Below are 21,317 nucleotides of genomic sequence, written 5' to 3' on the forward strand. Positions count from 1 at the left end.
TTACATATCAATGTCTCCATCATAGGCCAGGGTTAGAGGCTTCTGCTGTGGGGGAGGGCTTTGATGCTGCTTCGTTTTTTTGCTGCAAGAAAAGCATTTCAGAAGACAAAATTACAAACTGTAACAAGCTCAGAAACATCATCAACCCCCAAACTTCAATTTAAAAAATCAACTTTCCATAGTGGCTACTGAATGCTGCTACTGGGTGGCACCACATGGCCCCTCTGGTGCTTTCCTGTGTGTGGTGTGGACACACAGCCTGCCAGAAAGGGGCAGCCAGCTGTGCTCCACATCTGCAGAGGAAATAAAGCACATTCGTCTCCCATCCCTTCTCACAGCTGACAAAACAAGAAACACCTCGCAGAAAAATTGGAACACGAGCTGTCTGGGAGTGGGATATTCTCATTTTTCTTTGGCATGGTATTGAAGCAACAATAATTATTATTGAGAAATGCATTTCCTCAGCAGCCTCCAAGTGATGGAGAAGTGTGTAATGTTATTTAAAAAATCCTCTGTATCCTCTGCTGTGAAGCCACAGAGAAATGGAGCTACATGGCTTGGAAAATAAGGGAGCTGCAGCTCCTAAGCTGCTATTATTTGAGCTTTTAACCCAAGAGAGAGAGAGAAAGGGAATAAACTGTTGGATGGAAGTGGGCAGTGATGCTGTCAGGCCGCAGCTGTAACTCTGTGGTTGCCTGCCCTGACTGGACAGGGCTTGGGCCAGCTTGCACTGTGAATGTTTCCAAGTTCAGGCCAAATCCCTGGGAACTGAAGGACACCTGGATGCTTCCCCCTCCTCCCTTTCTGTCCTCCCAGAGGCACCAATGGCAGTGCCTTCCCAAGTACTCCAAGCAGGGAGAGCTCTGTCAGGCCGGGCTCAGCTCTGCTGCAGCTGCACTGCAGGAGGGCACAGACCCCTCACCCCCAGGAAAACCCCAGAGCCCAAAGGTGCAGACCTGGTACCCTGTCCTTAACAATGGCTGGTAAGAGCAGCTTTAGACACAGGACATGTTTTCACTGGATGTATTCACTGCAAAAACCTATTTAGGGATTTTCTGAGCTGTAGCGAACAGCCAAGAAACCACAATTAACACCAAGAGACCCAATCTCCCATGAACTCCTAAGCCATCTCTGAATCCATTTATCTTCCTGGCATGCACAGCCCTGGCAGCAGCAAGCTCACAAGGTAATAATGCACTGTGGGAAAAATAATATCTTTTGTTTATTTTAAACAACCATTTCATCAGATGCCTCCTACTTCTTTTATTGTGGGAGATAAAAATTCCATAGCACCCTTTTCTCCCCCATTCATGATTTCATAGATCTCTATTGTATTCCCACATCAAACATCATTTTTCAACTGAATGTCCCTATTCTATTTAGTCCTTCCTTGAGAAGAAGCCAGCTCCTTCTTCCAATCACTCTCCTTGCCTTTCTTCAGTTTTACTTCATCTTTTTTTGAAGAATACAATAAAACCCCTTTCTAATCCCAGCAGAAGTCTGAATAAATATAAGGGCCTATTGATAACCAAAAATAATTCTTTCCCTGCATGGCCACCAAACTTCTTCACAATAACAGCTGTTAACATTTACAGTTTGGAGAGTTTTAATTACTCTGAGGTAGGGGTAAAATTAAGGCACTTAGGTAGTTCAGCCTCCATCCTTTCCTGAAGGCTGGAGCATTAAATGCCTGCAATGCAGTGTTGTGGTGTATTTTGGATTGTTTAAATAAAAGCAAACTGGCTGTTATTTAAGGACAGAATACCTGCCATACTCACCACATCAGGTAGGATGTAAAAATCAGGAAAACGATGATGAAGAACCCTCCAGCTGATACTCCATATACCCATATCTTCAGTTTACCATCTGTTGGGAGACAAGGCAAAGGACAGAGGAAGAGGAGAGAATAAAAACCTTTATTCTAAAATACACAAAGTTTTAAGAGATCAGGTAAAGAGAAATTAGTAGCATCACTGATGGGGAACACAGCAGGGACTGGCTATAATTAATAAACCCCATATAAAAAAACCCTAATTTTAAAGACAAAACTTTAATGGAAAGGGGCAGAGGCACAGAATAATTGGGATACATTTCCTCCAGAGCCCAGTGGCTGCTCTGGCAGAGGCAGTTCAATGCTGAGCTGACCCAGACAGACACAGGCAACACCTGATGTGTTTAGCTGAGGGCTGAGAAGGTATGGGATTGTTCTCTATAAATACTTGGGGGTCAGTTGGGGTAAACACCAGCAAGCACAAGTGGAAAAGCTGCTTAGAACTGGGAAACACTTGGGCAACAAATGGGAATAAATTCAGCTTAGAATAAAAACAAGAATAGCCTTTGTAACAGTAAGAGGGATAAAGCTGGGAAAGAGCTTTCTGGTTGGGGCACAGAGAAGCAGACAAAACTGGCTTTAAGACAAGGTAAGGCTGTGGATTGGGCTGCAGTGACCCAGGAGCCCTGCAGGAACCCCCCCACGGACATGGGGGTTCAGTCTGTTCAAACATTCCCTTGTCTCAGAACACTTCACTTGGACAGGTCCTTAATTACAAGCTTTGCATTAATAATAACAGTAGTTTTGGAAAGATCAATATTTCTGTTCCTGGCTCTGTTTCTGGCTGCACAGCTTTCCTTGCAGGGAGCAGGTTTGGTGCTTCTGCACACAGCAGCAGCCTGAGCTGATTCACATCAACAGAGCTGCAAATCCACACTGCAGGCAGGAACAGGAACCTGTGCTGTGCCCACAGACACGCTTTGACAGAGGCCATTTCAAATCCAGTCAAGTGAGAGGGACAATCACTGAGCCTGGTTTTCATTTTATGTTTGAATGACAAATTTTTTCAAAGGGAAACACATTTAATCAGATCCCATTCTTTCTCATTTTTCTTCCAGACTTTGGGGAAAGGCTTTTCTGTTCCTCAAAACACTTCTCCCATGTGAGAAGAGCTCTGTTCATCAGGACTGGCCTGGTTTGTTTGAGTTATTTTGCTGAAGTCTAGGTATGAAATTTGATGCCCTCTCAGCTGGGGATGGCCAAGAAATACTTAGCAATCCTGCAAAGGGACTGTCACAGCCCCATAAAGGCATCACAGCATGTCTGCTGTGAAGGCAGCTCTGCTCTCCATCCCCAGCAGAAAGGCACTGGACCATGTCATCTGACAATTTAAACAATGCTATTTAAATTGCCTCTCAAGTCAAAGAAAAGTTTCTGTACCTGAACTCTGGCCTCTCAGAGTGCAGATAAGAGAGGAAAAACACAGCCTGATTTGAAATCAGTTCTGTGCACTCCTGTAGAGTGTTTATAGAAGAACAAAAACATCAGCCTATTTATTGAATCAAATAAAATTAGTGTTCCAAACTGTAAATGGAAAAGGAAACCACAGATAAGCTGGAGAAGGCACAGGTACTTTGATTGACCAACACAATATCAAGGACTGTGGTGCTGCAGGGTGTTAAATGCCATCCACACAGGCAGCTCTCACCACAGACCTGCTATCAAGAGCAGAATGAGGAGGTAACAGTGGTTTCCTGGCTCAGCCAGCAGTAACCCCTGCAAATCCCCAGGCTAGTGAGCCTGAGAGCCTCTTTGAGAGGAGCAATTACATGTTTTGTCAAAGGGGAGGGTTTTGAAGAGCACCAGCTTGAGCTGGGGTCTGAGGAGCACATACAGACTGAAGAGTTAACTGCAGGATGCCACAGGGCTGGTGACACACTTAGCACACATGGGGCACCCTTATTCCCTTCCCATATATTGTTTCTATAACATTTCTGCTGTAAATTAGGCAACACCCTGTTCTGTAAAAGTGCCTCAGTCACTGTTTCTGTTGCAGACCTTGGGTGAGAGTTGGCTCACAGGAGCTGCACTGAGGTAAAGCCTTCCAGAAGCTTTTAGTGCTGCAGACTCAAATGCTGATTTAAAAAGGGCTGCAGCATCTACCTACATCTCCCTCCCTTTTTCTAATCCCATAAAAGTACCAGGCAAAGAGATGATACCAAGCAAGACAGCCTACAGAGAGCCAGGGGTGCTGACAAAAAGGCAATTACCCCCACACCTGTGACTCAAACTGCAGGTGAACTGTGTGGGTGAAGGGGATGAAGGGCTTGATCGAAAAGCAGCCAACTTTAAAAGGCTTTGGACTGAGCTCTGTGAGCCCAGAGACTGTCAACGCAAAGGTTAACCACTGTCTGCAAATCAAATATGTAAATGTAACATTCAAAGTGTGATCACATATATCAGGCAGAATTATGGCTCCCTGAACCCCCTAACAGAACCTTTCTCTACATGTTTTCTAAAGTCTCGTGTTCATTAGCAACTAATTGCAAACAAATGCAATGTCAGGTGCCTGAAGAGGGGGAGGAACTGCACTGCCAGTATTTTATAACACGAGGAGAACAGATGCATTTTGCTAAAACCTGAGGTACCTGACACATTTGCTTCCCATTTTTAAAGTCCTATTTGTATTTCAGAAGTCTGTTTTGAATGAATTAATCTTCAAAACAAGAGTCAAAATGGGAGGAAGATATTAGAGCAATGGACCAGTCTGGGCACATGCAGTCTGTGTTTCCAGCTGGGAAGGATTTTGTGCTATGGATGTCAAAGATCCACCTGGGATGAGCTGCTTGGGCACAGCAGCTTGTGTGCCTTTGTGGGACACTTCTAATGTTGCAACTTTGACCCTCAAGACTAAACTGCACATTTCTACCCCGTTCTTTTCATATGTTATTGAAATATGGCAAGAAACAAACAATGTTTTCTTTAATGAAACCTTAAGCCCTTTCTGCTCTGAAACTTCTGAAGCACTAGTGATCAATATCGTTCCTAGGCCATACATGTTACTTCCAGAAACATCATCAGATAATAGTTCTAAACATCCCCCCAAATCACATATGAGCATACTTTTGCAAAATATTATTGCTTCATTCTGTCTTTGCTATCTCCCAACATAAGAGATTGTGATTCCTCTGTACAGGCACAAAGGCATGAAAGACAGCACGAGCTGGAAACGGGGAGGTCGCTCTGCAGCTCCCAGACACAATCCCTGATGCTATCATCTACAAAGCTTGTACCTTTCTTCTACAGAAACCTTCTAAAGACAATCTATTCCATTCATATTTAAGTTTTTCACCTGGATTAAAAGGTTGAATAGACCATCCTTTGAAAATGTCATGCATTTTGGAGTTGACAGGTTTATTTTTTCCGGCAATGGTCTTAACATCAGCTTTCTTATCTTCCAAACCTGGTACCTTCACGCAGTAATCCAGGAGCCCATTTGATCTCATTACTTCTGTGTATCCCCGCTCACAGCCGCAGACTCCTCTCTGGGAGATAAAAGGGAATTCAGCTTTAAACCAAGCAGTGCCCTCTCACAGAACAGTGCACACTGGAGAGAAAGCTTGAACAAACTGCAAGGTATAACCTGCACACACAAGTTCACCACCACCAAACCCAACCAGCCAGCAACTGGGACCTGCAAGCCCATTTCAGTTCAAAAGAGCACAAATATATTTGGGGAATTGGTTGAAAAAGAGTCAGTGATTACAGAGAAGTCCAACATATAAACATTTTCATCCTAACAGGCTTAACAACAGGAATCTGTGGCAAACTCCTCTTGCAAGTAACATTTTTCCCACTGACCCTGCTGGGCATAGAACAGACAAACCAAAACCAATCCTCCTGCAGACCCAAACCCTCCTCACATGTTTCCACTCCAGTATTTCACAAAGCTATCTGAAATGAAGCTTTCTTATGCCCAAATATCCATTACCCTGGATCAGACTAAGCAGTTTCTTCAAGAGGTTTTTTAGAAGTCTGTGGTTTGCTAAATAGATACTCTGATACTAAATAGATACTATATTTTAAAATGGCTTTTTAATACTGATTTCCTTTGCTAATTGTCTTGTATCTATAATGCCTTTCTGAGGGTCTGATACGCTTGATCCAAACAGGTGATTGATGCTCCTTTATCTCCTCTTTTACAAAAGTTTTAAACAGTCCCTTTTCTAAAGAACAGCACAACAGCACTCAATTAAAATTAAGCCAAGAGGTTTAATTTTAAAATTAAAACCAAAACCCCTCCACAGAACAAACCCAAACATGCAACACCACATTGCTTGTGCAGGTTCATGGTTTTCTTTCAGGATGAAATTCCCACAACATCCTCGAGGTGGTACCACGGACAAACTAAACTATTTCCTAAATCCCGGGATGCAATCTAAGATGCAATCTGATTAAATCTTGCAGAGTTAATTTCCCAGCCCTGTTCTGCAGTGAGCAGTTACCTGTGTGCAGTAGGAGAAGGGTTTTCTGCACGGCGGGCTGCAGTGCCGGACTTCGGCAGGTTTTGTCCGAAGAGGACACCCTCCTGCAAAAGAAAACACTGAGTGCCTTCAAGGGCATGTTTCAAAATGTTTTTGTCTTAGATCACCACAGTGTAAGAAGTGCTTGCCTGCTTATTTAATATAGTTAAATACTAGTCTATTAAGCACATTAACATAATATCTGTAGGCATCGCATTAATTAATTTGCCTTAACAAGGCAGGGAATTATTATCATACCCATCTTGTTAATGGAGAACACAGATATACAGATTTAAGCAATTTGCCATTGGCCACATAAGAAGTTGGGGACAGAATCCAGAATTAGATGCAGATCTTCTGTGTCCTCATTAATGGCTTATCTACATAAAAAGACATAATCCACATAACGCCCTTGCCCATCCTCACTTGGGAAAGCCTGTGCTTCTATAGGAATAAAAACATGTTAATGAGTTCTTAAATACTTGGCAACCTTTGCACATAAGACTTTTGTTATTATCCTAACTAGTCATTATAAATAGAACTAGACATGAACATCTGCGTTTTCCTTTCCACTCTCTCCTCATTTACCCTGTGCATATTGAAAGAGATCCCATGGATATGCAGCCCTACTGCCTTTGTCAATCTCACAGAGCTTCAAAGTTCTGACCATGAATTCCCCTTTTCATCCTTCACAGGCAGAATTTGTAGGTCACGGCAACAGCAGGAATCTCACAGTCTGAGTGATTTGAGACTCCTGTGTTTTGAAAAGAAGAGGAGGTACAGAAGATGGGGTCTCTACCACGCGTGTGATGCTCTCTTCTGCTCTTCACAGCCACAGGAAGGTTGAACTGAGGGCTGTGCAAGCCAGCCCAGGCAGCCCTTTAGTATGTGTGCACTCATTTCTTCCCATGACCAGCCAGACAGCAGGGGCAATTAGCCCAAATACTGCTGTGCAATACATGTGTGATGCTCAGCTGACAGCAAGGCTGGTGAGCTCCCACCCGTCTTTCCTACACACAAAAATCCAAACTGGAAATTCTGGAAGAGCGAAGAAGGATGCCCAACTCCCTCTGAGCAACAGATGCAGAAGCAGAAAAGCCTCTGTGGAGACATTTCACTCACAAGTGTGCGAGGCCATGTGAGGACATACCTGTGACATTCATTCCATCCGAGCGCTGACACCACACCGCGCGCACGTTGTCCCGCCAAGGGCTGCTCTGCCACAGGTACTCGTAACACTTCCCTCCTGCAACACCAACACCAGTTACTCCTCACCCTGCAGCCAGCCCAGGACAAACCCCTGATGGGCAGGGAGCAGAGCTGTGGCCCAGCTACCTGAGCAGGGCCGTGTCTCCACCTCCTGTCCCGAGCAGCTCTCCCGGTTCTCTGCAGCCTGCACGATGAAGGCTCTGGATCGAGACTGGCGCCCGGCGGGCTCAAAGCTCCTGCCGCTGATGCAGGTGAGCTCACAGGAGCTCCACTCTGACCACTCTGTCAGGTGGCAGTCGCCTGCACATTGAAACAAGAAATCACAGGTTTTCAAAAAGAATTAGCCTTGAAGGGTGAGGCTAAGGATAAGGCTAACCTAAGCATACAGCGGCTTTAATATCCTTAGGATGTCTCTCTGTAGTAAACAATATTTGGATTTTCTGCTTCATGGGGTATCTCATTTTCTCAAAAAAACAAAGGAAGACTTTCTTCGATGGTCTAGAAACAGCAGACTGAGCATTTATCTGATCTGCTGAAGCACAGATTTGTGCTACAAGGCCTGACAGTACTCAGAACTACGGGAGCATGTCCACCTCAGACAGCTACCACAGGCAGAAAATTCACTGTGACCTTCCAAAGCCTTTACCTGGGCAAGGCACAGAGCAGGGTAACTGCAGCACACTTTCTTTTGATGGTAGCTCACCACATAATGCATTTTCTACTGGTTTGGATGTGGCAGAAACTGATGCATCATGCACTACACACGTGAGGTTGCGGACTTGCAATCCGTCTCCACACTGTCCACCCTAGGGGATGGCAAAAGGGAACAGAGGCACACATCAGTGACATTAGCAAATGACAGAAGAAACACAGTTGATTCTAGATGAAAAGTCTTCAAATTGGGTCTGCAACAGTATCCCAAATAATGAGAAGACAGATGGAGATATCCTCTGTACACCTCTCCACAGAAGGAGGCAGGAGCAGGGCCACACATGAAAGCATGTCATTTTCAAAGGTGTGGGAGAGGATACATTCATAAAGGATTAAAACCATCTTTGAGGTCTGCCCTTCATGCCTTTTACTCAAATTAATGAATTTACTGATTCTTAATTAGTGCCAAAATAGATGAGCACAGACATTTTGGGCTTCTCTTAAGAAGCCAAGACCAGGGCTTGCTCAGACATTTTTTCTACCCTCCTTTGATGACACAGCCCAAGAAGAGCACTCACATGATTTAAACCCTGCAACAGCAAAAATCCTTACTCCACTGTGGGCTGTCTGTGTCATGTTCTAAACAGAGTGACCAGATCTGGAGCAGAGACCACCAATTCATGTCACACACTCTACCAAAACACCAACCCATCACCTGTTTGCACTAAACCCCATTTGAACTAGAAAAAGGAGGCTCCATCTGGGCCACTCCAGGCTCATCATCCCAGTCCTGAAATACCCTGGCATACACCAAACTACTGAAGATGACAGCCTTTAGTGGAAAATCAATATTCCTGGGCTAAAGTTATGATCAAGGGCTGAGGATGCTCTGAGAGATGAAGCACTGAGGCTATTTCTAGAGAGTGGAATTGTTTCATTCCCATCAGATGAAGAGCTGTGATGCTGTTGAGGTGCCTCATGTCTGCATGATGCCTTATGAACGCGCGCCTGAAGCCTCGCGGAAACAGCTCTTGAGAAAAATTCAGTAAACAAAACTCAAGAAGAAGGAAGAAACATTGCCTTTATATAACCAAGGGAAATGCTCCTTTGGATTTCTTGGCAGTGGATTCTTTTAAAATAATGGACTTGATCTGCAGAACAGAATGGCTCCTACTGAGTGCATTCATCCAGCAGCAGGTTTGCTAGCAGGAATCTCAAGAACGCCTCTCCTGCACACACCTGGCAGCTTTTGCATTCTCTCCCTCCTTCCTGCTGCAGATCCACAATAAAAAGAGCATAACTACCTGGATTTAGAGCAGTGCTAATCTAAAGCATCTTAAATAAGTATTAGTGTAGATTTACTGCATGCAGCCAGATTCCAGGTTTTTAACAGAGTGTTTCACTTTAGTTGGTGTGTAACTTACTGTTCTAAATTACTGTTTCACTGCAGAAACTTCTGTTGTGGTCTGAGATTAATGGTGTGTGAAAAATTCATGCAGCTGTCCACTGGGTTAGAGTGCTTAGAAATGGCTGGTGGGAACAGAAGATGAAGGGAGAATATTCTTGGGGGAAATGGGCACTAATCAAACTGCAGTATCTCCAGTTTGAAGTGACTCAAAGAATGACTCAATGACTGGAGAAGACAAGAAGAATTTTCAAAAATATACTTCTACAGACAAAAATATACTTCTTCTATATAATTATTTATATACATATCAATATATAAATAATAAGAATACTGAGAAATAAATAGGTCAAAACAAGAAATTTTTTCAGTACAACAGCTTCCACTAGAAAAGGCCACAGGCAACACTCTCCATTTTTCTATCACGCTATATTGGAGCTTCATTCATATTTTCTAATGTCTAGAGTACAAAAAAAACCAAATCCCAAACCTACGAATTCTCAAAACAATCCCAAAGAGAAATATTTGCTTTTTAACAGTGGCTCCCACTTGCTTTTTTTTCTTTCAAGACCACCAATGGGTTTTTTACAATCAACTGAACACACTTAAAATGTCACCCTGTCACTTACAGTAGGAGATGCTTTTTGGTATATATGAAAAGGTCTTAAGCAATTCAGGAGCACTGCATTAACTTCCTCATCATCTTCAAAATTATTCATGTCCCCAAAATTATACATTTGAAGATCTAATCAATGGGTGTGGAACCAGAGGAAGTTTGTGCCAGCAATGGCACACTGAGGATGCAGGGAATAGCTGCTTATCAGAGGAGAACTGCCAAGGAAACCATCACATATTCAAAGCTCAGGGGATCAATTCTCTGTTGTAAATGCTCTTCTTTGGAAGGTGTGATCCTCTGAGGTTTGCCTAGGACCATGATTTGCCTCTTGTGTCATGACCTCCTTGCTGGAAATATGTGGGAATTTTACTTCCACAAGGGATTCCTGCCATTTGACTGCAAAAACTCCTATGCTGACCCTACTGAGGATGCAGAAGCCAGGCTGGGTTTCCTAAAAACAGGATGAATGTGCCCTTCCACCAGCACCTGCATGGAGCCTCCACCTCTCACCCTGATGGGAAAATAAGGAGAAGGTTTACACCTCCTGTGTTGGACAGTCAGGAATCTCTGGAGTTCAGTAACACACTAAGGTAAGGCAGCATCTCCACGAGCCTTCTCTCCCATCACATCTGATGCTTCCCACACAGAACACCCTAATAAGACAGGAGGTAACAGCCCTAATGAGATGCTTCACCCAGATGTGCCTTGAAGAAAAGTTTTCCCTTTTTGGCTTTTACTGGGGTCCGTGTGTTCACAATTATTTTAGGTAAAGAGTTGATTGGGCAATGCTTTCACAGGTTGATGAGCATTTAATCAGGTAAAAGTCTCTCTAATGAGGGAGTGTTGCATGATCATATTTAAGGGAGTACTTTTAAAACCATTAGAAAGGAAAGGTTCTCAGTCTTTTTAGGAATGTCAGCCAGCTCGTGTTTGATAATGCCTGGCTATTCCACTTATATTCCCTTAATGGAAAAAATAATGAACAGTGTCAGACACTGCTAATTTTTTTTCCTTTTTTTTTAGCTAATCAGAGTAAACCACTTCAACTCTAGGAGGAAAATTATTAATGTCCTGTAACCCTTTAAAATTGGATGCACTGACCAGTTCCTAAGTTCTGCACCCCTCTGAATGCAGGGGAAATGCCCCATGCTGCCACAGGTGTGCCTGGGATGTGTGCAGTTACACACTGATTTCCATACTGTGACAATCAGCAACACAGAACACTTAGCAGGCTCTTTTCCTAACCACAAAGACACCTCTAATTATTCACATGAAGTCAATTTAGCATAAAATAGTCCTCCTACAACTAGGAATTGCAGTCTCAGTTATAATACAAGGAAAAAATATTTTAGCCTTATAATTAACTGTCCTGTTTCTATTATTACAGGAAGACATTTTCACACCATGCATTATGGCTTTACCATAGGATGCTTTACCTTATTTCACAAAGCTTCCTTGAAAACAGGAATTCTGAAAGCTTTCTTTAGAACACAGGCTTAAGCTTCTTTTCGGGTAAAGCACAGGAATAAATCACCCTGTATTTATGAACTACATTTAATTCCTAAGCACCTCATTAAAGAGAAGTGAACATGAATAGAATGGCTTCTCTCCAAAACAAAGCAAAGGGGAGAGGAACTGCTCTGTGGTAATTGAAGGAGAGAAGCAGGCTCTAACTCACTGAATGCAGGGATGGTATCTGGGTTACGGAACGCTGTGATTACTCGCTCTGAGCTGAAATTTAGCTGGGTTTGGGATGGGCACACTTTAATCTGCACAATGTGCTATTTATCTGGAGTAAGCCACGGCCTTAATTCAGCTTCCCTACTAATTTTTTTATCAGCTGTGCTAGCTCTTATGGTTGAAAGTCTCTGCCCTGATGCTTAACGGAATCTGCTTATGTTAGCTACACAAAATATCAGCTGATGCTATAATTTTGTTCTGTTTATGTTATACATATGTTTTATACATTTTATACATGCTGAGTACAGCACATATAAGGACCACATTCACATCAGCAGTTGCAATGAGTTGTTGATTAGAGAAAATATAAATATACTTCTGTTTTTCTGATCTTGGACTGTCACAATCCAGATTTCATTTGTAAAAACCTGAGAAAATTCTGGGTATTTATTGTGCTACTCACATATTCACTGCACATCCATCCACCACACTGAGAAACCACGTGGGTATTCAAGGCACTGGCAGAGCAGAAATCACAAGGGATGTGTGCCTTTATGTGCATTATTGGCTTCAATCTCCTACACAATATAATGTGGAGAAGCAGCCACAGATCTGGCACAGGTCTTGTCCCCTGGGACCAGACAGGGCTCGTTTCCACCACACTTCTCCTGCCTCCATCTCACCAAGGCCAGATTTAAGCAGGCTGATAAACCTCACTGAGAAAGATTCACCTCTGCTTAAACTGGGTTACCAACTTATACGTTTTAATATTGGAAATGTGATCTAACAGATAAGGAGAGAAGAAAAAGCATGGAGGGGAAGAAAAAGTCAATTCAAGCTTGATGGAAGTCATTGCCAGTGAAAAAATGATGACCCCAGTGCTGAGCAAAGGTGGCAGGCATAGGGACAGCACATGGGAACTGAATTCAGACATTTTTAGATCATTAAAAAGATAGCCAGGGTAAGGAGAAAGCAGAAACCAGCCCTTCACACAATAACTCACACTATTGTACTGGAGACCTGGGGGGGAAGACCTGCTGTACACTCCTTCAAAAAAAAAGGAAATAAAAAAAGATAAAAAAAGGCTAAGCTGTCTCGATATCTAGTGTATCTATTTTCTTGTTAGAGATATTTTATGTAATTAAATTATAGGTCACCATGACTCTGCCCAGTCAAACACATTCACTCCATAAATCCCCTACAGTAATCCCATGAGCTCGCACTACTTCAACCCGTATCACCTCTTAGGAATGGCTGCTGATGGTTGGAAGATGAGGGGCAGGGGTTCACCACTCCTGAACTTCCCCCTCCTCCCTGCAGACCTCCCCCAGCCACAGAGACACCTCGAGCCCACGACCAGCAATTAATCCCACAAACTGATGATGGATTTTGCCGTTGACCCCGGGCAGGGGGAAGCTCTGGAGAAATTCCTACCTGGACCGTGCAGGGAGACCAGGGCCCCAGCAGCCAGCTGTAGCAGGGCTTCACTGGGCAGCTCCTGTGCTGGGTGAGCTGCTCCGGGCAGGGTCTGCCCTCGCCCGCCGCCCGCAGCACCACGGAGCGCCCACGCACCATCTGGCCTAGGACAGACAGCACAGAGCCCAGCAGAGACGCAGCCAGAGAGAAAGAAAGGAGGAAAGAAAGACAGATTTTGTAATTTATCAGCATTCCTGGTTCATTTCCCAGCGCTGAAATCTGTTAAAAAAGCAATTAATTGGGAAGACTGTTTGGATAATAGGGATGCGATCGCTAAGTCTAAGAAATGCAGTCGCTGATATTTCAAGCACACTTTTTAAACATGGTTTTGTATGTTTTCCAAATTTAGTATTTGTTTATGCAACACATTTAAATACTTGACTAGATCCTGATTATTAAATATGACAGGAAAATAATTCCTATGGCAGCAGCATTTCTACCATTACACATTCAATATGTTTCCAGAGATTTTTAACAAATGAAATTTTCTTTTTATGAGCAATTATGTGGACCTAATTTGAAAACTGCAAACACTGTAGTGGCTATTACCGTTCATAACCACTTCTACCATTTCCATTAAAAAACCTATTTATTATTGGTGAAAACTTCTTCAGCCACTGAATGGAAAAAGCAATTATGGTACTACTTTTGAACTAATAAAACTGAATATATTCATTAAACTTACAGCAATTCCATTTCTGCCTCCTTTGCTGTCCATTTATGTCCAGGAATGTTTTCACTCAAAATGTTTCAATTAGAATTCCATCTCCAATTAAAAAGAAAAGTGGAAAAGAAAAAGCCCTTATGCAGTGGGATGCAGAAGGCTGTGCTGGGGATAAAATTTCTGCCCTGTCTTTCAATATGTGTGGATTTGAGTTAAAAACTGAAAGGTCTGGGCAGTAAGGGCAGACGAATACAACAAGGCAGAGGCGAGTGGTAATTGCTAACCCAGTGCAAAGGAAGAGATAAGGTGTTGTGGTGGAGCTCTCCCTTTTGGATCACCGCCCTTCAGCTGCTTTTGTGAGCAGAGGGAAGTCTGGAGGGGGAGCAAACACCCTGCAAAACAGGGAGGCTGCAATACCCAGCCAGATCCTTCTCCGAGCTATTTATGCACATGATTTTTAATTAAGGACACTGCAGGTGTAAGGCACATCTCTGATATCTGTCATCGTGACTATCCACAGAGCAAAACATTTTAGCAAATAAAAATTAAAAGCAGACACACCTGGAAAAGGCACTGATGGATAACTTAGCAAGCTTTCTTACCTTTATTCCCTTGCTCTGACCCACTGAATTCTGTTTTTAAACCCATTAAAACCAATTTTAAGACTTCTTCCTTTTCCAGTTTTAATCCCCCAGACCTGGGGAGTTTGTAACAGAAGTGATGATAAAAGCTGTTACCCACATGACTGTGCATTCAGCCATCACAGAATCAGATACTTGGGAGGTGAACAAAATCCTACCAGCTGAGAGGAAAGGAAGAAGGAAAGGAAAAAGGAAAGGAGAAGGAGGAGAAGGATGGGAGAGGAAAGGATAGGAAAAGCAGAAAAAGAAAAGGGGAAAGGAAAAGGGAAAAAGGAAAAAATGGGGGAAGGGAAAGGGAAAAGGGAAAAAGGAAAAGGGAAAAGGGAAAGGTCCTGTTGTTCACTGTGAAATCAGAGCAAGGGAAGAGGAATCTCCCAGCCTGCTTCTGGATGAACACCACAACAGCTCTCCCCAGGCCAACTGGCTGAAATTAGCTGTTCCCTCCTCTTCAGGCAGAGATCAAATTTGCCAAATTAGTCTAAATGCTGAATGCTGAGTGTTGGTGAGCAGTGGAAAAGGCTCTTTGGGAAACAGTGGGAAGCCTGTGGCTGCAGGGCTCTGGGGCACCCTGCCAGGCACCAGCTCCCTGCATGGAGCTAAGGAAAAGGAGGTCTCCTAAGGTTAAAAGATCCAATTTCATTAGGAGGGACTTGAAAGCCTGAAGCATTCATCAAGCTATTTTAATTAACTAAATAATTTCCTTTTGTACACTCTGTTTAACATGTTTCTAGCAATATGTAAATGGGAAGATCATTGAACAGAAAGAGGAATTAACAACTTTTCTTCCCATTTTGGTTTCCTACAGTTGATTGTCCAAACTACTGAAACTCACTACGGTTCCAGTGGTCAGGCTTGACCCAGTCTATCACTTTCTTTTAACACTGTGAATGAATAACTGAAGAAAGAAATTTCATTGAAACCTTTCTTTGCACAATGATTGCAGTGAGTTTCTTAAGGCTCTATTTTTTTTACTCCAAAAACATTATCTAGGTGCTCAGTTACCACTCAAGGAGCAGAAATACTCAATTTTTTCTTTTTAAATAGCTTATCTTTCACTGCCTATGCAGAACAGCATCTCACTGCATCTGAAATTAATTTGTTTCCAATACAAACTCTAGAAGAGTTGAAGCAATCCTAGTTATTTCTTTAATTTTCCTTTGAATTTTTCTCTAATCTTCCAATGAATTGGCCACATCTCTGATTCCTCTGCAATGTTATATAATACAAAAGTGTGCTGAAATTGAAAATAAACATTTCTTCATACCCTCAAATTAGTTTTGAAAGGGAAAAAACAAGAGAGGCCAGTCTTGTTCATGCTGGTCACTTAAAATTCTGTTTTGTGTCATCAGCAAGAATTGCATCTCAGGAATATAGGATTATTTTTTCAAATCAGAAGAAGATTTTTTTTTTACCCCCAAAAAAACTCTTGCCATTACTTGCACTTTATCTCCACAAAGTGATGTGTCATGGCTGAAACCAAGAAGATTCAAATTCCTGCTGCAGTGAATCCCAGTCCCAATGACCAACATGTTGTAAGCAGTTCAGTGAGTTTGAGCAGAGCACATAAAACACAGCTCTATCAAGGAACCACAAGATCAGAGCAGGGACCAAGTTACTGAAATAAGCCCTGGAGGTCAGATTAGGTCCAGTCACAAGCAAGTGGGGCAGGTGATAAATAGGGCTTTTCATCCCCTTCCCACTGCCAGGCCCTCCAGCAGCATCCCTAGCAACATCTCCCACTGCCAGACTGGAGCTTGCCAAGTTTGAGTAGCAGGAGAGAAAGCATCACAAGGAGTTCTTCTTCAGAAGGCAACACCAAAAATATTTTCCCAAATTGGTGATGATCCAGGGAAGAATACAACAACCACATTTTTCTGTTGTGTGCATCCTTGTGCCCCTTCACTTCAATCCCACAGTCACTGGTGCTGGGATTCACATCTCTGCAGCCTGATACGGTCCCTGGGGGTCTGAGGACTGGGTAAGGAACAGGAACATGTTCAGCCCTGGTAAATCCTGTCATTTATCTGATAAAGTCAGCTTTGTAAGTGGCAAAGCACAGCTGTAGGTGGTTTTATACAGTTTAGCAGTCCTGATGGAGAACTTGAGAGAAGCCATGTGGGATTGGAAAATGTTTCTGTAGAAAAATTCAGCATCCTCCTCTGTTCATTTGCCTTAACAAAGGAAACTCAATTTGCTGGGGATTATCCTTACAAAACATCTTTCCAGTAACTTTGGTTCAGGGCAAGGAAGCATCATCCATTAAAGCAGTTCCATACATCTTTTCATAGCAGTACAGCAACTGATATAAGGAACCTTATATATAACCCAGTGTCAGGCTAAAGCCCTATCCAGCATCCTAAGCAGATGCTGCCTAGAACTACAGCTGCAAGAGGCAAACATCAGTTACACATCTCCACAGGCTCAGCACAGGCAGGAAAGAGAGATCTGCTTTATTCATCATCATTCATAAAAATCAATATATTAGCCTTTGGCTGCTATGCACCACAACTGTGTTAGATGCCAGCACCACAAGCACAGCAGCACCACTTCATGTTTAAATGCATTATTCCATAAAATAACACCTGAGTAAAGGTACCACCCATTAAAATATATCACATCAAACTGTTACTGGAAAAAACAGAATAAAAATGTTAGCAACGACTCTTGAGTAAAAAAAAAGGTGAAAACACACATCCAGCAACAGGAAATTTTGACCTGAATTATATTTAAATTATGTTTCTCTTTTGAAGTCTTTTATGGCGCTTCTGCACGCTCTCCAAAAAAAAGCCAGAAACACAAAATATTGTTGTGAGCTGACCCAGTAATGCTGCATTCCACTTGCTGTGAGTTATTTCTGCACACCGAGCACCTAAGCCCTGCATTTGAGCTGTACCAAACACTGGGCAATTACTGGCAAAGGGAAGCAGTTAGGAGTGTTTACCACAGCCAATTCCCACAGCTCGTTTGTTGTCATCCTTTGTTTTCTCCTATCTAATTTGAGGCTTCATCCTACTCCCACGAATGCCCTTGAGAAACCCAGGGTGACTTCAAAGGTGTCACAGTCCCTGACCCTTCTGGCTGGAAGCCCTTGCTGTGTTCCTCTGAAGCACCACCTGTAGATGAGTGCACAAGTAAAATCTTCTCTGTTACTGTTATCATCCAGGAGTATTTACAGCCCACTGGCACTCAGTGCAGCAGCTGAAGTGACACTGTTTGTGCTGTTGGAACCACACAAGGGCCACTGCCACAGGACTGGTGCCAAGGTCACTCCACCAGGGATGTTTGGTCCAGAGTAGCTCCACGCTCCTGAGCTGATACACCAAAAGTCAGATCAGGACTGAGGCTGCAGGAAAATAAAATGTGTGCTCTGAATAACCTGGATGCAGAGCACTTCCATTTCATGATGCTCCTGCTTTGGCATGAGGTTCAGAAGACTCCTGGGTCCCTGCAAAGTTGATCAAGTGGTAGAGAAGAACTGAGTAAAATTTGCCTTCTTCATGACACAGTTTGTAAGACAGTTTTCCCAGCTGCTTAGCTGCTGTAGGCACAGAAGAGTATCTCCAGCTTTTAAATCCAGGTTAAACAACAGCAGCAGTACAGTGGCCTGCACAAGACAGCTCTCACCAGCAGTATGGCAGGGTTATGATCTTTGAGGATCAGGGATGACCCCTAAACCAGGCTTGGGCTTGACTGTGTGGTTCAAGCAGCTTCAAGGAGGTTTGGCACCCAAAGCCAGGACATTCACTGGAAAGTCTCTTTCAGCAAGGCACAAATGTTACCAGCTTTCCTCTGATTTAGGACATGAAGTAACTCCTTGTACTCATTGGCAGCTTTTTAACCAGTCTTTGGAATTTGCACAAGCATTTCAGGATCAGAGGCCAAATACAAGACACATCTTCACTCGAGTACCTCCTTTTGCAAACTATGCAATATAAGAGCTCAGGATGAAAAAATCTTCAGGTACTATATAGGGTGAGCTGCTCCTTGAGCATGCTAAAAGCCAGAAAAATATTACAACCTGCTTCTGTACTGTACTCTGTTTAAGTGATAGAACACTCAAAAAATTAAATTAAGTTTATTCAGCAACACAAGCATTAACACTCCAAAATGGATTTTAAAGAAAAAAAAATTTGGAATTAATAGTACTCCCAGTGTGTTGTTGTTAAAACACTGTCCATGAATTATTCATTTCTGTTAAGAAAGCACTACTTCACAAACGGGCTAAAAGCTCAGCAAAGAAAGAACAGCACTAATCCAAATATTAAGCTTTTTCTGTAACACACTTTGATCTCTGGAATCCATCTGAAGGAATCATTTTATGGAAGTTAAGAGCTTTTTTCTTTTTGACCTTAAGTGAATTTGATTCAAATATACATTATGGCTTTTGAATCTTAAAGACCATTAGCTGTACATCTAATGCACATCAGAGGCCTGGGAAATAAAATCCCAAGCTTATTGAGAATAAAACCTTCAATGCATTTCCTCATGTCAATACTCAAAGGGTGTTTTAAATCACATAAGTTGAAAAAGGTCCTAATCCTTTCACTTTTTGTATGCTGGTGAGCACTACTGGCTATAGAAAGTCTTGCTGAAGGCACTGGGGTCATGTAAGTGTTAAGGGACCTGTGGATGCAAGATGGAAATAGAGGCATACACTAAATGATGAAAAATAGTCTTTGTGTGTTCTCTTCAATAGATACAATTATGTTCCTAAAAATTACTTCACCAGAGAATTTGTATTTAGTTATTAATCTCTTCAGAATTTTTTAACACTCCCAAGCTCTTTGCTAGCTTTACATACTCCCCATCTCTGGGGTTAACAGTTGCTGTGACTGAATTCTGAGAGTTTGAATTAACTAATAAATAATCCTCCAGACATCTGACTTCTTTTTCCCCAAGTTGCATTTTTCACTTTAGAGTACTTTGAAAATAGCCTGCTTTACTCTAAACACCTCAAGACCCTGAGAGCATCCAAAACCACCGCTGAAGGATTCAGGTGTGCTCGAGGCTACACCTGAGCTCTGCACCCCTACTCAGGGACTGCCTGAGCCCCCCTGGGCCTGTGGGTGCTGTCTGTGCTGCCTTGCTGAGCTATGGGGGGCAGGAGGGCAGGCAGGGACTCACCGCCGGCGCCGCACGTGTGGGAGCACTGCGACCAGGCTGACCACGGGGAGAGCTGGCAGTCCACGGCACAGCCCACCACGCACCGGCTGCTCGTGGGCACGGGCTTCTCCAGCTGCAGCTGTGACAGGGAAACACAGGCATCAGCTTCCCCAGGCCCCAGCCACCCCCTGCCACAGCCAGGCACCCAAACAAGAGCTGGCAGCAACTCTGCGGGTTGCAGAACACCAGTGGTGTTCACAGGGAGGTTCCCCAGGGTGCAATGGGGGATTGTGGTTTCAGTGCTGAAGAGTTTCACATCTAAGCATCCCTCAGTGTTTGGGTCTCATTCCAAAAGGACAACCCTAGATTCCCGACAGCAGGGCACAATCCCCACCCTGGTGCCCAGCTTTGGGATGCAGGGTTGGCAGCCATGGCCCACGTGTTGGAGTCAAGGAGTGACACCACCCACCGACACCCCTCTGCTTCCCAAAGCCCCCAGCTGGGCACTCCCAGCACCATTCAAAACCTTTCCACCATTTATGGGGAATGTCCTAGCGTGGCTCAGGAGGTCCCCATCTGTGTGGAATCCCAGGGACCTCAGGGTGTGTCCCAGCCTGCTCACCCTCTGGCACAGCTTCATGCTGACCGTGGCCCCGTCGCTGCGCCGGCAGCTCAGGAGGCGGCGGCGCTCGCCGTGGCCGCAGGTGGCATTGGCACCCAGCTGGCACCCGCTCCAGCCTGCAGACACAAAGCAAAGGGGGCACTGCTGCAGCTCAGCTTTGCACTCAGCACACAATCACACAATCACAGAATGGCTTGGAAGGCACCTCAAGGGTTGTGTGGCTCCAATCCCCTGCCGTGGCAGGGACACCTTCCCCTAGAGCAGGTAGCTCAAAGCGCCATCCAGGCTGGCTCTGAAGCCCTGAACATGGGTGTTACCCTCACCCACAGCAGCACTTCCCCATGTCAGGGCATCCCACAGCCAAGAACACCCCCCACAAAAGAAAGTTGTTCTCAAAGCCTCAGAGGAGACACGTTCCCTCCGCAGTCCGATACCGGATCCCGTGATGACACCGCTACATCAGAGTGCACATGCTGAACACTGATAAAGGCTATCAGCTCAATCCACTTGGCACAGGTACAAGACTCTATTGTCTGAAGGAAAATTCCACTTTGATAAAGCAGCTGGGGAAGTTTCTGAAGGGGAACTCTAGTTTAACCTGTTTTTGTCTCCAGGCAAAGCTATCCATTATTTAAAACGAAACTCTAATAGTCATGAAATAAAAGCAGTATTTCTAGTGGAAGGAAATTAATATCTTATTACGTGTCTGAAATTATGTTGGTCGGAATACAACTAAACTGAAATAAGGTTTAAAACACCATTTAAAATAAACAGAAAGCATAACAGAAGCCACTAAAATTTCCATACACCACCAATAAATAAGAAGGATGAGAAGAAAACCTATTACTTTGTGTCTTCCATCTCTGATAAACATGAACACATAAATGTTCTGCATTTCTGAAATGTGATGATAAAAAAGGCATCATCCTGCTGCCTGTGTTTCTAGGGCTTTTATT

At 43.5% G+C, this 21,317-nt stretch overlaps 1 protein-coding gene across 1 annotated transcript in view; it reads right to left on the reverse strand.

The window, feature by feature from the left end:
• THSD7B (thrombospondin type 1 domain containing 7B) overlaps positions 1-21,317 on the reverse strand; it is a gene marked incomplete at its 3' end in the record, with an annotated part of 240,130 nt that continues 218,813 nt past the window's right edge. The window contains exons 18-27 of the mRNA XM_084209346.1: positions 20,362-20,477; positions 19,761-19,878; positions 13,290-13,435; positions 8,150-8,309; positions 7,630-7,803; positions 7,445-7,540; positions 6,277-6,359; positions 5,124-5,316; positions 1,779-1,866; positions 1-82 (exon numbers count right to left, since the gene is read on the reverse strand). Of these exons, the coding sequence (XP_084065472.1) occupies positions 1-82; positions 1,779-1,866; positions 5,124-5,316; positions 6,277-6,359; positions 7,445-7,540; positions 7,630-7,803; positions 8,150-8,309; positions 13,290-13,435; positions 19,761-19,878; positions 20,362-20,477 (1,256 nt within the window). The remainder of the gene's footprint in view (positions 83-1,778; positions 1,867-5,123; positions 5,317-6,276; positions 6,360-7,444; positions 7,541-7,629; positions 7,804-8,149; positions 8,310-13,289; positions 13,436-19,760; positions 19,879-20,361; positions 20,478-21,317) is intronic.

The sequence above is a fragment of the Fringilla coelebs genome, assembly GCF_963513975.1.
Source record: "Fringilla coelebs genome assembly, chromosome: 7".
Lineage (NCBI taxonomy): Eukaryota > Metazoa > Chordata > Aves > Passeriformes > Fringillidae > Fringilla > Fringilla coelebs.